The following is a 15,619-nucleotide window of genomic DNA, read 5'->3' as shown; positions in this document are numbered from 1 at the left end:
AACACATTTTTACTCCTTGTCTGACATTTGCACATGGCTCTGTTGTCTCTCTTCAGACTGTCGCATCAGATGCGCTGTTCTCTTATACTCTTTTTGCCATTTGAGGTTCAAAAGTAGTTTATATTCTGTTCTAACAAGAACAAGCTGTTCGTATAAGTACCCTGCAGTTTTACATAGTGAAATATGGTACAAATATTGTATGCAATTGAGTAATTTGTGATTTCTTTTGTGTTTTTCATTAAACTCAATTTTTGCCTCTTCTGAACAAAATACTCATAACTCCCTTTTTCTGTAGAAGTAGAAATGGCACATTTAAGCAGTGTGCTATTAGTTTAGTAGATAGAATCATAGAATGGTTTGGGTTGGAAAGGACCTTAGGATCATCTAGTTCCATACCCCTGCCATGGGTAGGGACACCTCACACCAGAGCTTGTCACTCCAGGCTCTGTCCAACCTGGCATTAAACAGTGCTGGAGATGGACCAGTCACCACTTCTTTGGGCAGCCTGTTCCAGAGCCTCACCACCCTCACAAGGAAGAACTTCTTCCTTACATCTAACCTGAACTTCCCCCTTTTAGTTTAAACCCATTACCGCTTGTCCTAATGCTACAGTCCCTGATAAAAGAGTCACTCTCCGGAATCCTTGTAGGCCACCTTCAGATACTGGAAGGCTGCTATGATGGTCAGATATTCATATGGTGCTCACATATACATGTTTACAGAGAATGCAGAGGTAAGAACAGAGGGCAGAAACAACTGCCCTTCTAACACCATTCAGTGACAGACTCTAGTTTTTATACATTGCCTGGGATGAAGATGATGGTTCTGAGCCTGGTTGGAGTCTTCCAGAGTGGCCTCAAGGTTTGTTCTCCAGTGTTACATGTGGGATGCATGGGTAGCTGGAGCTGTACTTTACTGATGAGTCCTCAGGAGGCTCGAGGTTGTTATGCTGCACTTCAGACCTCTTGAGACCTCTAAGATGGTCCTCTCTTGAGAAGCCAAAGGAGCCCAAAGGCTGATGCAACTTGGCAGAAGGACTCTTTCCCCATCTGTTACTGGACATGCCTCCTTGTAAACAAATACGCGCATCTAACTGAACTATTTTTGATGGCACGGGCCACAGTGTCTTGGAGGAATTGAGTAATGAAGCTTTTCGGTTAAGGCCTGCGATGATGAAATCTAAAGACAGATTTTATTGGTCACCACATACCTTTTACTCGTGGTATGTGTCTACGAGCTCTTCAGACCACTGTCATGCATGTGCAGCTTTCAAGAGCGATGCATGTTGTCTGTGAATGCACAGGGGTGTGGAGTGGTTCCTATGAGCTTGCTGGAAAACCCAGTTACTTGGCCAGCTCTACTGATGGATGATTTCATCAGGAGCCTAACCTGATAGAAATAGAGAACTCTGGGGTAGTTAAAGCAGTCATTAATATTTAATGGAATTCTGTTGGATGGTACTTTCACATTGATGTTTTGGCTCTTTCTTTTTGTTTCTTTTTGTGTTTTTCTTTTTCTTTTTCCAAAAACAACTTTTACTGCATTTACTTGTAACCATTTTTGACACAGCAAATGGTACTTACATCTTTATGGGAAAGTGAGGGATGGTTTATTCTGAGCAACCTGATTTGGACTTTGCTCCCGATCAGGTGTTGTTTTCCAGCACTGGGGATGGAGCAGGGACCTTTACAGAACAGTTTTGATGCCTATGGGGAAGTTTGACCTGCTACTCCTTTCTTCTTATAAAGTCTCAGCTGTTAACAACCACCATAGCTGCTGATGGTTTGGGGAATATGTTTTGTATTTCACTGAGCTGACAAGAGGGAAAACCATTTTATCTGTATCAAAAATGAGATCTGCAGGCTGGTATCCTGAGACTGGAAGCTTACCTCTCACCTGTCAAACCTGTAAATGTGCAACACAAGTTGTCAAAATAGGTGATGAATGACCAGATGGTAAGGTGCTCTTGCTTGCTTCCCTTGAAATTGTGTGGTCTGTAGCCTTGTTTCCTTTACTTGCTTTATTCTTTGCTGCTGTGGAATGTGTCTGCAGGGTTATGGGCTAAGGCAGTGATGTGCCATGGTGTGAGCCTGGCCTAGGAGTGCAGAAACCCCTCTATTCCCAGGTAGGAAAATCTAACTCCAGCCATTGCCCATGATAGTGCAGGTAATAATGTACAATATAGTGCTGTGAAAGGAAGGAAGGCAGAGCCTGGAGTCAGGATTTGGCTGTAAAACGTTATATGGCAAGACATCATACAGTTGAGGGGTGTGACTCATGTATCTCATGTTGTTCACTGCTGGAGCATCTGTGCATTGCTGTAAAGGAAGCTGATGTCCAAATGTAAACCAAGGGGGAAATGAGCTGAGTTAATGATTAACTGTTAAGATGCAAACAAGATACATGGAGTAAAATTGAAAATTAATTTATGATGTTAGTTCTGTTTGCTGTGTTTGGTTCCTCATAAAGCAAGTTTGTGCTTTGCCTGTTTCACTGACAGGAATGCTGCCTGCAGAGAGCTCCAATAAGCTCTGCTAATGTCTGCACCATTTACTGCGCTCAGGGTAGGGCTACAACTTCTTTTCCACGTGCCTTCAAAACATGAGCTGCTCCAACTTCTATTTTTAACTCTCCTAAGTGAAACGAGATTAAACATGAAGCGGTGGCTGCGACAGCAAGTCGTTTTCCCAGAATGATTGTACAAACCTGATAAACACAGTTCTAATTTACTGTATTGTGAGAGAACAGAGGAGCAGAAAAAGAGGCTGACCACGTGGTCTCTTAAGGTCATGTCACCAATTCCGGGACTGTCACCATGTCTGTCTCCTCTCTTCCTGCTTTAACTCCCTCTGTTGCATTTTCTTTTAATTTTATAGTTTACCATCTGGTATTTATTATATCCTATCTGGATTTCTCTCTGCCTTTTATTTTCCTCTCTGTCTTTAGCAATACAGCATTAAATGGCTTCCATCTGTTGAGAGTTCTTATTTCTGAATCCAGCTCCTTCAGGAGGACTGAAGAAGAAAATGTTTTATCCTGCATGTCACCTGCAGGATTTATATGTTCTCCAAGAAGACAACTTGCTTCAGCCGAAGGGAGTTCAGGGAGCACATGTGTCTGCACATTTGTTTTGGAAAAGGTTGAACCTCTCAAACTTGTCTGTGACACAGCTGCATGTTTAAGAACTACTGGAAACAAGACACTTCTTTGCCTCTGAACCATAGCAAAGAATTTGACTCAAGTGGGGAGAAAACTGACAGCAAAGCTTGGGTTTTTTTTGCTGTAATTCGGTTGAATACAGGCCGGGATGGACAATTGATATTTGTATTTTCAATATAAATAGATTTTTAGTTTTCTATTTGACCCTTGAAGTTGCAAGCATATTTGGTATTAATAAAACATTTCCTTATTTTTTCAGTTCCTTGTTTTATCTCCCTTTAGTCTGTCCAACAGCTATCTGTGCTCTCCAAGAAGCATTTTCCATTGCCTTTTTTCTTGTACATCTCTTCCTTTTTCTATTTTAAATAATTTAAGTAGTTTGGAAACTATTATTCAAGAATGGGGGGAGTAGTGCTTTTTCTTTTATGTTTACCGCTTAAAATCCAAGCGTTTAGTGTCTGTTTACAATCTGAGAGTGCAGGCATTGTTCAGAAATCTAGCTATGACTAATGTTATTAGTGGGTGGGCTCGTTCTGTCTTTTGGGGTTTTATTCCCAAATTTTTATTTATTCTTGTTCTGTAAGTAGTACAAGGCCTAGACAGAGTCTTTAAGAAAAGTTCTTGGGGGTGTTGGTCGATGAGAAACTGAACATTAGCCAGCAGTATGCACTCAGCCCAGAAAGCCAACCGTATCCTGGGCTGCATCAAAAGGAGTGTGACCAGCAGGTCGAAGGAGGTGATCCTGCCCCTCTACTCTGCTCTTGTGAGACCTCACCTGGAGTATTGTGTGCAGTTCTGGTGTCCTCAACATAAAAAGGACATGGAACTGTTGGAACAAGTCCAGAGGAGGGCCATGAGGATGATCAGGGGACTGGAGCACCTCCTGTATGAAGACAGGCTGAGAAAGTTGGGGCTGTTCAGCCTGGAGAAGAGAAGGCTGCGTGGAGACCTCATAGCAGCCTTCCAGTATCTGAAGGGGGCTATAAGGATGCTGGGGAGGGACTCTTCATTAGAGACTGTAGTGATAGGATAAGGGGTAACGGGTTCAAACTAAAACAGGGGAAGTTCAGGTTAGATATAAGGAAGAAGTTCTTTACTGTGAAGGTGGTGAGGCACTGGAATGGTTTGCCCAAAGAAGTGGTAAATGCTCCACAGAGCCTTGAGCAACATGGTTAAGTGTGAGGGGGGTTGGAACTAGATGATCTTAAGGTCCTTTCCAACCCAAACCATTCTACCATTCTAAGTAGGTCCAGACAGCAAAGTCCTGATGATCTTCAATTTTCCTTCAGCTAAAGATGGTTTTAGGATGGCTCTGGGGTGGGGGAGCCACTGCTTTTGAGCTTAGCAGAGCAGGTTTGCAGGAAGTATGATCTGACCATGGGAACATGGCTCAGGTTGCGGTTCAGTGGTGGCTGCCTATTTTAATCAACCTTTCATCCTCCTTTGTCCTCAAATGAGTCTTCAGACCACAGAAAAATGACACCTCCTGTAAATAAACTTAGGAAGTTGCGTTTTATGGAATTGTGAGCTCAAACTGGTCATTTCTACAGATGCACAGGCTAATGGCAGAGGCAGGCTAGAGGGAAATGATGTGGTCACTTCAGATGCATTTTAGAAACTAATGCAAAGATCTCTTTTGCGTTCAATTGTAAGCTAGGCCAAAAATAGCTGAATCTCTACTCCACTGTTATTGAACTTCATGTTCAAGTGAAAAAGTAATTTTAGCAGAGAACACTGGGTTTGGTGAGCTTGTATGCGCAGAAAGAAAAAAATAGGTAGGGGTTTGGAGGGTTTCTGCTTGGTGGGAAACTTGGGAATGGCAATGGAGGAGTCACACAAGAGGCATGGAAGTGACCCATTGAGAGGAGTTTCATCTTTAATGTGCACATTTGACAAATCTGGATGGAATCAAGCATAATAAGATTAGAAGTACAGGAAGAATGGAATTTTGCCTGCAACTTCAGCATGCACACTCATTTTTTCCCATCTGCAGTAGCAGTTAAATGTTTTTTTGTTGCTGCTGTGTGGTGTGAGTCCTCCCATCCAAGACAATCATGATTCATGAAAATCAGAATAACTCCAGCTTGAAAATATTTACAAGTCTACTGAATGTCCGTTGACCTGGTTAGTGTCTCCTCAGCAATGAATCAAAAGGCTACACAAGTTGGAATAAGAAATAGTTGTTGCAGAAGATCTATTTATTACATGCCAGAAAAAAGATTGAACTACAGATTTTAAGCAATATATGTATTATGATCCTTTTAGTGATTCACAGTTAGCTCATTCTATTAGCAAACAGTTTCATTTCATTTCTAACTGTTTATTACAGTTAGTAATATTGGAACATAGTATGAAATTTTAATAAAAGAAATTTGTGTGGTCTCCCAAGGCTTAGATGAAGACTTAAAGATTAGTTAAAGTCTTTCTTCTTTGATGTAATAACACTAAATGGTCACTTAAGGTTAAGGTCGCTTGTGATTTCTGACTTACAAATTTGCTGGGGGTGTAGAAGCCTTTAGCTTTGGGTTTCTTCCTGAAAGATGGATAACCATTTTCAAGTGCAGACAAGCGGGCTGTTGCATCTAATTTTATCTTAATTTCAATTCTCAGGAGAGCTCTTGGACTCTAACAAACAGTGTTTGTGAGGCACAACCTACTAACTAGTTGAAAACCTCCACTGTCTCCAGAAACGTGGGAAAGTCTACTGGACTAATGTCCAGGGAACATCTATGGGAACAGCTCGTATATTACAGGACTGGATATCTCAGCAGCCCTTGGGAGAGAGTCCGGTTAATGTATGCAAAGGAGGATCCAGAAACCACAGAGTTGCAGAGATCTTCTCTAGTTCCTTCTGTCTGAAGCTACTATTTGCAGAAGAGCACGCTAAGCTAACTTTGACAAATAGCTTAGTGTCACTTGGACCCATGTATGCTGTTACACCCAAAGATGATGAAAGCTGCTTCTGTTCCCCACCCTGCTCTCCCAGGGTTGCCTTTCTTTTTAGAGCAGGAGAAAGAAACTATACGCCCCAAAGCTGCACGCAGCAGGTACCCCCTATTTGCCCCAAAGCCCTTCCAAGTGAAAGGAATGCACAGTATCCCGATGTTAACAAGCATTGGCTTTTGTGCTATCAAAGGGTTTGGCCGAGCAGGGTCCCTTGGCATGCTCCTCCTCTCTGTGGCTGGTCCCCCCCTCCGTGCCTGTGCTTCAAGGGTCTGAGAAACTGTTTTCAAGAGCATCTGAATTATAACGGTTGTGATACAGCTATAGCCTCTCAATCCCACCTCCCCAAAACCTGAAGAGGCAAGTTCATTAGCATGAACTTCATTAGTGTGAACAGAACTGAATCATTTATTTCTCTGAGCTTCTGATTGCTTTGTGCTACAGGCTGGCAGCAGCTTGTGATTTTGAGGGTCAGCTGGAGAAAATGCCTGCACATGCTGGCAAGGCCAACTCTTGGAGCTCTTCTGTAATGGTTGACAAGTAATGTTTTCTTTCTGGAAATGAAGAGCGTTCTCTTTTTCCCCAGGGGTTTTACCAGTTGTTGTTTCTCACCAGTATTGCTTGTCAGGCTTTGTTTCTGAGAAGAGATAATGAATATAGGTCTGTTTTCCTGTTCTGTGTACCATAGCACACGTCTAATGGATCTAATTAAGCTAATACAAAACTCTCCAGATTATCAAATACTGTTCCATTAAGGAAACAGTATTTGAAGTCATATTTTTATTGGCTGAATTATATTTGAAAACGCAGTGGGTATGTGTTGAAGATTAGCACAAAGAGAAGTCAGTATGACCAAAACTGTTTCTTGTTTAAAAGCATCTGCTTAGCCTCTGGAAAGAAAGGTGGAGACAGTTGCTGAGAGTAGGGTTTGCATGCTTGTAGTGTGAAATATTTCCATAAGCTGTGCTTCCTAGGGTTAAAAAAAAAAAAATTTTTTTTTTTAAATCTCAAAAGAGATAGTATGGGGAAATTTTTAATATCCATTAGATATTAATTATGTTCTCTTCAAGACTCTAGTTTTGAAAAGAGGCTTTTTTCACTTAGTCATTTGAGTGATCAGTCATAATAATGTAAATTAAATTACTGGTGTAGAACAGGTGTGATTCTCTACATTCCTAGAAAACTTCTGGTTTTTGTTAGTTGAAGATTTTTATGTTGAAATAGTAAAGCATTTTTGATTTCCAGTAAGAACTGGAATTAGGTCCTACATAACCTTTTTTTCCTCAGTTTCATACTTCTAGCACAGCGCTTGTTGACGTGCTGTAGAACTGCTTAGAGATGGGACAGTCTGTAAATAAAAAGGGAACTGTGGTAACATATTGCAAAAGTATGTTTATTGAGGATCATTAAAGAGATGAAGTGAGAAACAATGAAGGCAGGGTCTCCAGGTACACACGCTTAGCTCAGAATATAAGTCTATAATTTAATGACGTGTCACTGACAGTATGGTGAGTCAAAGTACGGGAGTGGATCCTGCACTTCAAGGTCTGTCTGGACTAAGTCATTGACATTAGTAAGATGTATCCCTCTTGAATTGATGCTCACAGTGATTCAGCTGTAGGAGCTGATGGATGAAACAACTTTCCACACCTTTAAATCATAGAATAGCTAGGATTGGAAAGGACCTTAAGATCATCAAGTTCCAACCCCCCTGCCTTCGACAGGGACACCTCACACTAAACCATGTAACCCAAAGCTCTGTCCAACCTGGCCTTGAACACCTCCAGGGATGGAGCATTCACAACTTCCCTTGGCAACCCATTCCAGTGCCTCACCACCCTTACAGTAAAGAACTTCCTCCTTATATCCTATCTAAACTTCCCTTGTTTAAGTTTGAGCCCATTACCCCTTGTCCTGTCAATACAGTCCCTAATGAAGAGTCCCTCCCCAGCATCCTTATAGGCCCCCTTCAGATACTGGAAGGCTGCTATGAGGTCTCCAAGGAGCCTTCTCTTCTCCAGGCTGAACAGCCCCGACTTCCTCAGTCTGCCTTCATATGGGAGTTGCTCCAGCCCCTGATCATCTTCGTGGCCTCCTCTGGACTTTTCCCAAGAGTTCCATGTCCTTTTTATGTTGAGGACACCGGAACTGCACACAATACTCCGAGTGAGGTCTCACGAGAGCCAGTTGTGATGCTAAAACATGTCTGTGGTGTTTATTCCACCAGTGAAACTATCTTGATCACTGCTGATTGCTGTGGGAACTGGACAAGAGCTGGTCATTGTCCTGGTGGCAGTAAATACTCCTCCAAAACTCCTAGGGTTTAAAAGCATGAGAGGTTACCTATAATCAGATATATTTTATTTGTCTTTAGTCATAAGCACAGAAGAATCACTCATGTTTTAACTTTAAATTAATTGTTAGAAATATTAGTAAGATGTATTCATTGTAATTTGAATTTCTGTGTAATAAATGAACATTGTTAAAGGTAATGGACAGAACTGTTTCTAATGCTCTTCAGAATATCACTGGAAATATAAATTCTTTTTTTCTTTCAAGTTAAATTTAAATATTCCCTCAACCTTGAAGAAAGTCCGTAATTTAACTGTGTCCATTCATATGAGCAATGGAGTAGAACTACACTTGTTTAAAGAATGAGTTGTTTAAGTGTTCATACAATAGAGGAGATGGAAGATCAGCAAAGACCTTAATTGTTCTCTCATTTGTAACTTTTATCAGGTTTCCTGTCAACAGTGAAATGTTTCCAAGATGAAAAATAATGTTAAATGAGTTGCTGTTCTTACATGTTTTGACAGTTTTTATAGCTGGTGAGTTATGTTGAGGAATTTCAAAGTAAATGTATCTTCAGTAATATCTTCAGGCAGCTATACTGCAGTTGTACTCAGTGACTCTTTGTAACCACTTCCAATTAAATCTCGATATACTTTTTAAAAGGAGTTTTTAAGTAGCAGTTGTATTTCCAAGCTGAGAGAGATTTTAGTCTGAATGATGGACTCTGTTGGTATCTTATTTAAGGCCTGCATTACCTGATAGATACTCCACCAAAATACAGTATGGTTGTTACCTTCTGATTTCTTAGCTGTGTATGTGTACAGATTAAGCAATCCATACTGTGTGTACCTGTGCACATGTGTGAGAGTAAGCAAGATTGCTAGTTATGATACATGGTTTCATTCCTCTGTATTATGGGGTAGTATTTTGGTAGCAAACTCTATCAGCATGCTTATGATACACAAACATACGGAGTTTTTAAATGTAGCTTGCACCAGATCTTAACTAATCATCAGTCTGTTGATGATCTTTGCCAAACAAGTTTAACCCTCCTGTATAACCTTTCTTCTACTTAAAACTGCAAGCTTGGTCATAAGCTTCCTCTTTCAGATACACTTCGGAGTCAGACTTGCATCATGTGACAAGCACAGTAAGGAACTCCGCGTGTGTCTTTGTTTTTTGTCATCTTAGCAAAGCGCTGCCAGAAATCTTGCTGCACCTTGCAAAAAGAGTTGTTGTGAAGGGGTGAGGTTAAAAATAACCCAAAGAGTTACAACTGTGAAATATTTGAAGGTTATAAAATCAAGCCTAGGAAAGGGTTACCTGGTTATTTGATCTGGTGAATCCGCATTAACAAAGATCAGCTCTTTCTCCGTGACACCTTTGCTTCATTCAGTGCAGAGGATGCAGTTTATAGTCTTAGTTCCTGCACAGGAATAAAACAGAATGCAATTTTCTGCACAGCTGAAACAGCACAGAAGAGAGTCTGCGCAGTCTGCACACACTTCTGCACAGAAGAAAGTCTGCATCTCAACTTGACCTTGGTCTTCACAGGGTTTACATAAGGTGCTGGGATCTGCAGCTCTATTGCCCCTCATTCACATAAACTAACATGAACCAACGAAAAGATGTGCATAAGTGATAGTTGGTGTCACACAACACTCAAACAGATCCCCACATAGATGTAGCAATATGATAACATTAAACCAGAAACTATTCCACACTGCTGTAATAGACAGCCCTGTTCATGTAAGAAGTGGATGTAGGAAAGGACTGTGAGTCTAAACAGCTTTTCTTTTGAAAATGAAAAGTGCTTTTTTAACTTACAGCATAACTAGATATTAGGGGATAATTTCCTCTTAACTTAAATATCTTCGTGATAAAAGCAAGCAATATACACAGGGTGAATGCCCTATAGAGAAAACACTGGTGCACTAGACATCTCAAATTTTGTAATAAATTGGCAGATGCTTCTATTAAGCTGGAACCCTGATACAGCTGAGTGTTTACTTCCAGTGGGGATTGCCATTTCTTCTCTTGATTATGTAACAGGTGGCTGCTAATCCATTGTGAGAGTGAGGGAAGGCAGCACGTTCCTCTTAAAACAGAACACTACAAAAGCTTCAGGAGAAAGATCTTATACACTGGATCACACAGTATCACAGTATGCTAGAGATTGGAAGGGACCTCGAAAGATCATCTAGTCCAATCCCCCTGCCGTAGCAGGAACACCTAGATAATGTTACACAGGAATGTGTCCAGGTGGGTTTTGAATGTCTCCAGGGAAGGAGACTCCACAACCTCCCTGGGCAGCCTGTTGCAGTGTTCCGTCACCCTCACTGAGAAGAAGTTTCTTCTCAAGTTTAAGTGGAACCTCTTGTGTTCCAGTTTGCACCCATTACCCCTTGTCCTATCATTGTTTGCCACTGAGTAGAGCCTGGCTCCATCCTCATGACACTCCCCCTTTATATATTTATAGACACTTATAAGGTCACCCCTCAGTCTCCTCTTCTCCAAACTATAGAGACCCAGCTCCCTCAGTCTTTCCTCATAAGGGAGATGCTCCACTCCCTTAATCATCTTCATTGCCCTGCACTGGACTCTCTCTAGCAGCTCCCTGTCCTTCTTGAACTGAGGGGCCCAGAACTGGACACAATATTCCAGATGGGGTCTCACCAGGGCAGAGTAGAGGGGAAGGAGGACCTCTCTCGACCTACTAACCACCCCCCTTCTAATACACCCCAGGATGCCATTGGCCTTCTTAGCCACAAGGGCACAGTGTTGGCTCATGGTCATCCTGTCGTCCACTAGGACCCCCAGGTCCCTCTCCCCTACACTGCTCTCTAACAGGTCACTTCCCAACCTATACTGGAACCTGGGGTTGTTCCTGCCCAGATGCAGGACTCTACACTTTCCCTTGTTATATTTCATCAAGTTACTCCCTGCCCAACTCTCCAGCCTGTCCAGGTCTCGCTGGATGGCAGCACAGCCTTCTGGCGTGTCAGCCACTCCTCCCAGCTTAGTGTCATCAGCAAACTTGCTGATAGTACACTCAATTCCCTCGTCTAAATCGTTGATGAATATATTAAATAATACTGGTCCCAGTACTGACCCTTGAGGCACTCCACTAGTTACAGGCCTCCAACTAGACTCAGCCCCATAGACTACAACTCTCTGGCTTCTCTCCTTCAGCCAGTTCGCAGTCCACCTCACTACCTGATCATCCAGTCCACACTGCCTCAATTTAGCTGTGGATGATTAAAGGCTGTTTAAAAAACTGTTGTAAATCAGAAGTTGATTGTTGGGGGCAGGGGGAGGTATTAGGTGGGCCATGGTGGTGTTTCTGGTTTGCTCTTCTCTTGGTCAGAAGCAAAACCCTTTAAGTAAGGAGGATGTGGTGGTGTATCTACTGGAGGTTGGGCATGTCATGGTGTTGGCTTTACTCCCTTCAGAACAGCAAACCTGCTGCTGTTCTGTCATTTCTATGATGCATAAGCTCTTTGTTTTGGGCTACTTCTTGTGTTAGGTCTTTTTTTCTACCTGCCATTTATTTCAGGCCACTCCTGTTGTAAGTAAGATCCTGTACTTTGACATCTGTCTGGTCTAGAGGAAGGTGGCAAAGCCTGCTGGTAAGCTCACCCCTCTGACAGTTTCAGTTCATCGCCAATGAAGCAGCAGGTCTCACACCCTTGGCAATCTCAGAAAGCACTAACCCCTTAGTTTTCAGCTAAGTGATACCCAGTTTTGCAGACAAGCAATGTGAAGCACATGGAGCGCATCCAGCCAAAAGTCACAGGGTCTCACCCACTTGATTAACGAGAGCAAGATCGTTACTTCCCTGAATGCATGGAGTACAGCAGCAGGAATACTGTGTCAAGGAAAATTAAATAGAGGCAAACCCCAGAGATTGAAGTGTTAGCTGCAATTCACCTTGCTGTGCTCCAGATCAGCACCTGCTTGGAGCTGTCATGTTCATTTAGGATAAGATGCATCCATTTTGAGTGAGAATGAAGTGAAAGTGTCTGTTTGAAACTACAATGGGGAAACTTAGCCACGGTTTCCTCTCCCCATCTCCTGTTCTCCCTTCCTTTCACAGCCATATTTAGCAACTGCTGCCAGTTAGGCAATGCAAATTTAAGGCTGTAGGAGTATCAGCTTTGAAAAAAGCTGATACTCCTACAAGGTGGAAAAACTAGGTATCTAGTAAAAAAAGGGTTTGGCAAGAATAATTTATGTTGTTCTGCAGGGAGGAGAAATAAATGACCCCTGGCACTCCCTTGCAAAACACACATTTAGCCCGACAGAGTCCACTGACCCTTTGAAAAAAGCTGTATTTGAGTTTCTAAGGATTGCTCTGTGCACACAGGCTCTCAACCTTGGAAGACTCACATTGTTGCTGCCACAGCCAGCATGTTGCAGTGGCCGGTGCTGCCGACCCTGCTTTACTGGTGCAGCATTTACCAGTTTTGCTTCCTTGTCTGTGGTATGGTGGTGGCAGATGAAGCCGTGGATGTTGCAATGAGCTGGGATGTCTCCTCACTTGTCTCAGCCTTGGCCAGGGGCATGCCATGTTTGCCCCAGCTTTCCCCATACCATCAGAACAGCAGTATCGTGCCTGCTTCAGTGTTCCCAGCAGTGACCAGCTGGGTATGCCTAGGGCATACTAGGGCAGAGGATGAGGCAGACAGTGAGAAGCCTCCTGTACCAGTACTGCATTCCCAAAGGTGCTCCTGGTTTCCTCATCACTGTTGCTGATCTATTGCCCTCCATCTCTCTGGGGACAAGAATGTGGGATGAGTGATAGGCATTTACAAACTGAGTTTTAATGAAAGTCATCAGGTTTCCATGACCCAGATCTGTTTGTGCTGTCCTTTTAAAATCCTGTATTTTGTAAAACCCTAAAGATGTGACCTTTTGGTAGACTGTTAAAAAGTAGTTTTGAGCCAGCTTTTCCCTTTTACTCCTCTTATTTTCCCTACAGTCCATTGCTTCAGCGGACATGGATTTGAATCAGCTGGAGGCTTTTCTTACTGCCCAAACCAAAAAACAAGGCGGCATCACATCAGACCAAGCTGCAGTCATTGCAAAATTTTGGAAGAACCACCGGATGAAGATCCACGAGAGCCTGATCAATCAGAGCCGTTGGGGTAACGTCCTGAAAAACATAAACTGGCGAGTGGATCTGAAGTCACAGTCGAGACACATGGACCAGATAAACACTCCTGTTGCAATAGTTGAAATGGAACTGGGAAAAATTGGGCAGGTAAGCTTTCTGTTGCAAAATACAGAAACCTGATTTAACTACATATGTGCTGAGACATTTTACCTATTGCTGAATTCTCTATATCCAAATCAAGTCAGTGTGTTTTTCACCACCAGGCCTTTAATGTACTTGTACTTGTGGTCCATCTTTGAATACAAAGATACATTCTGGCTGATGAATGCAATTTGGTTTCTTTTTATATCTCCATATATGTATTGACAGCTCTCTTTACATTAAGCTTGAAAAATCTGATGATGTAGAAATAAAACATAAAATCAGCCAAACTAGTGATTATATTTGTATTCCATTGTCATGATTTAGACATCAGGGCATCCATGCACTGCAAAGTCCATTAGTCTTCGTTTGTTTTATTTTTCTAAGCAAATACTAAAAATAGATAATATCTGCAAAGTAGAAGCTGAAAAAGAAATAAAGTTCACAGATTATGATGATCAAGCATCCCTTACATTTTAGGACAAATAGGGGGAAAGACTCCTTTACTTTACATAACACCTATTTTCATGTTGCGTCTTTATTAGCAGTCACACCCTATGCAATCTACTCTCAGGCAATCTGGCCTAAGAAAAAGATAGAGCTCTATCAGTGCTGAACACTGCATTTCTTTTTAATCTTTGGCATTCATATGAATGTGTAAATAAAGGCACAGCTTCCCATCTTCAATCTATCTTTTTCTGACAGGAAATGTGTTTCAATTTGTTATCTTTTTTTCTCTGCAATGTGTTAGCACATCTTAAAACCTCATTTCTTAGCAGCAGCTACTGCAAAACATACCATGAGCTGATTTGAGGGTTTTGATGTTACTAGTTAACATTTACCAAGTTGCCTTAGATTTTATAATATTTTAGTACCTGGATTATGTATATCTAAAATATGTATGTGCATGTGTACACACACACATGCCTGGAATACAGCTCTACTGACTGAATGATTTAATTGAAACTGTGTGGCTATACCATGTACAAGTAAACTGGGATCCTACAGAGACAATATATATTGTTGAAGTTACTCTGTTTATCCTCTTTTCCCCAGTCTTTGAAAGCTTATCCTTACTAAGTGCTGGCCCTCTGCCTTCCACTCATGTATCTCTGCAGTGACCAATACAATAAGAGTGTGTGAGTTCAGGGTTTTTTTTCTAGCGTCAAAAAAAAAAAGTGGAGATTTCTGCTGTTGAGATTGGAAGCAATTATATTCTATTAGTAATAAATGGAAAAAGATGAGAAAAAAACATTACAGGAGTACAATTGAATCAGTACATTAGCGAGCAAATGGGAAAAACACCCATGTTCATCTAAAAACAAATCCTGAACTCAGAACCACTGTTGTATTTCATGGGGGAATTATGTAGCTTGTGACTCTTGTTTTGAAATTGTATTTTCCCCAGTAATGGATTTTTGCGGTAACATCAGTCAGCAAGTACATTTGTATTTCTTCCACCCTGTGTAGCATGGGAAAGGGGATGTGAACATGAAGGAAGAATACACATTTCAGAGACACTGTCATTCCTTTTACCAAAGAGTCCCACAACAAAAGGAAATGAATTATTTTAGCAATGCAGCTTTGTATTTCAAAGGGAAGCAGTTGTGTGAATGTACTTTTTCAAACTGCCACCAGACATAACTTTTGCCTCTGTTGCTGAGGACAGTAGTGAGCTGTCAGCAAGTGTCTGATACTTGGTGCAACTAAGGGTATTAGACTGGTACTTCCAGAAATAATCACAGAGTAATTAGCATTGTCACCACTTGAATCAAAATTGGTATTTATTTTCAGGAGCTGTGGTTTCACATGGTCTTTAGCTTTGGATTAAATAGCTTCTCTGCTGAAAAGCTTTTGGTTGAGGCAGTCCGCATCAGGCTGCACGCTCCTGTGATGGGCTGAGTTTTGAGAACCCCAGGACTGAAATGTCAGCAAGCAGGTTGCCAGAACAGTTCAACCAGCCCTCAG

At 41.7% G+C, this 15,619-nt stretch overlaps 1 protein-coding gene across 4 annotated transcripts in view; it reads left to right on the top strand.

The window, feature by feature from the left end:
- COMMD1 (copper metabolism domain containing 1) overlaps positions 1-15,619 on the top strand; it is a 79,434-nt gene that overhangs the window by 12,082 nt on the left and 51,733 nt on the right. For all 4 annotated transcript variants that reach the window (XM_062614315.1, XM_062614317.1, XM_062614318.1 and 1 more), the window contains exon 2: positions 13,376-13,657. In XM_062614315.1, the coding sequence (XP_062470299.1) occupies positions 13,376-13,657 (282 nt within the window). The remainder of the gene's footprint in view (positions 1-13,375; positions 13,658-15,619) is intronic.

Source organism: Pezoporus occidentalis, unplaced genomic scaffold (genome assembly GCF_034315485.1).
Source record: "Pezoporus occidentalis ecotype Australia unplaced genomic scaffold, CSIRO_AGI_Poc_V1 ctg175, whole genome shotgun sequence".
NCBI classification, from domain to species: Eukaryota; Metazoa; Chordata; class Aves; order Psittaciformes; family Psittacidae; genus Pezoporus; species Pezoporus occidentalis.
The sequence above is the reverse complement of the archived record's forward strand: the minus strand, read 5'-3'. Positions and strand labels throughout refer to the sequence as shown.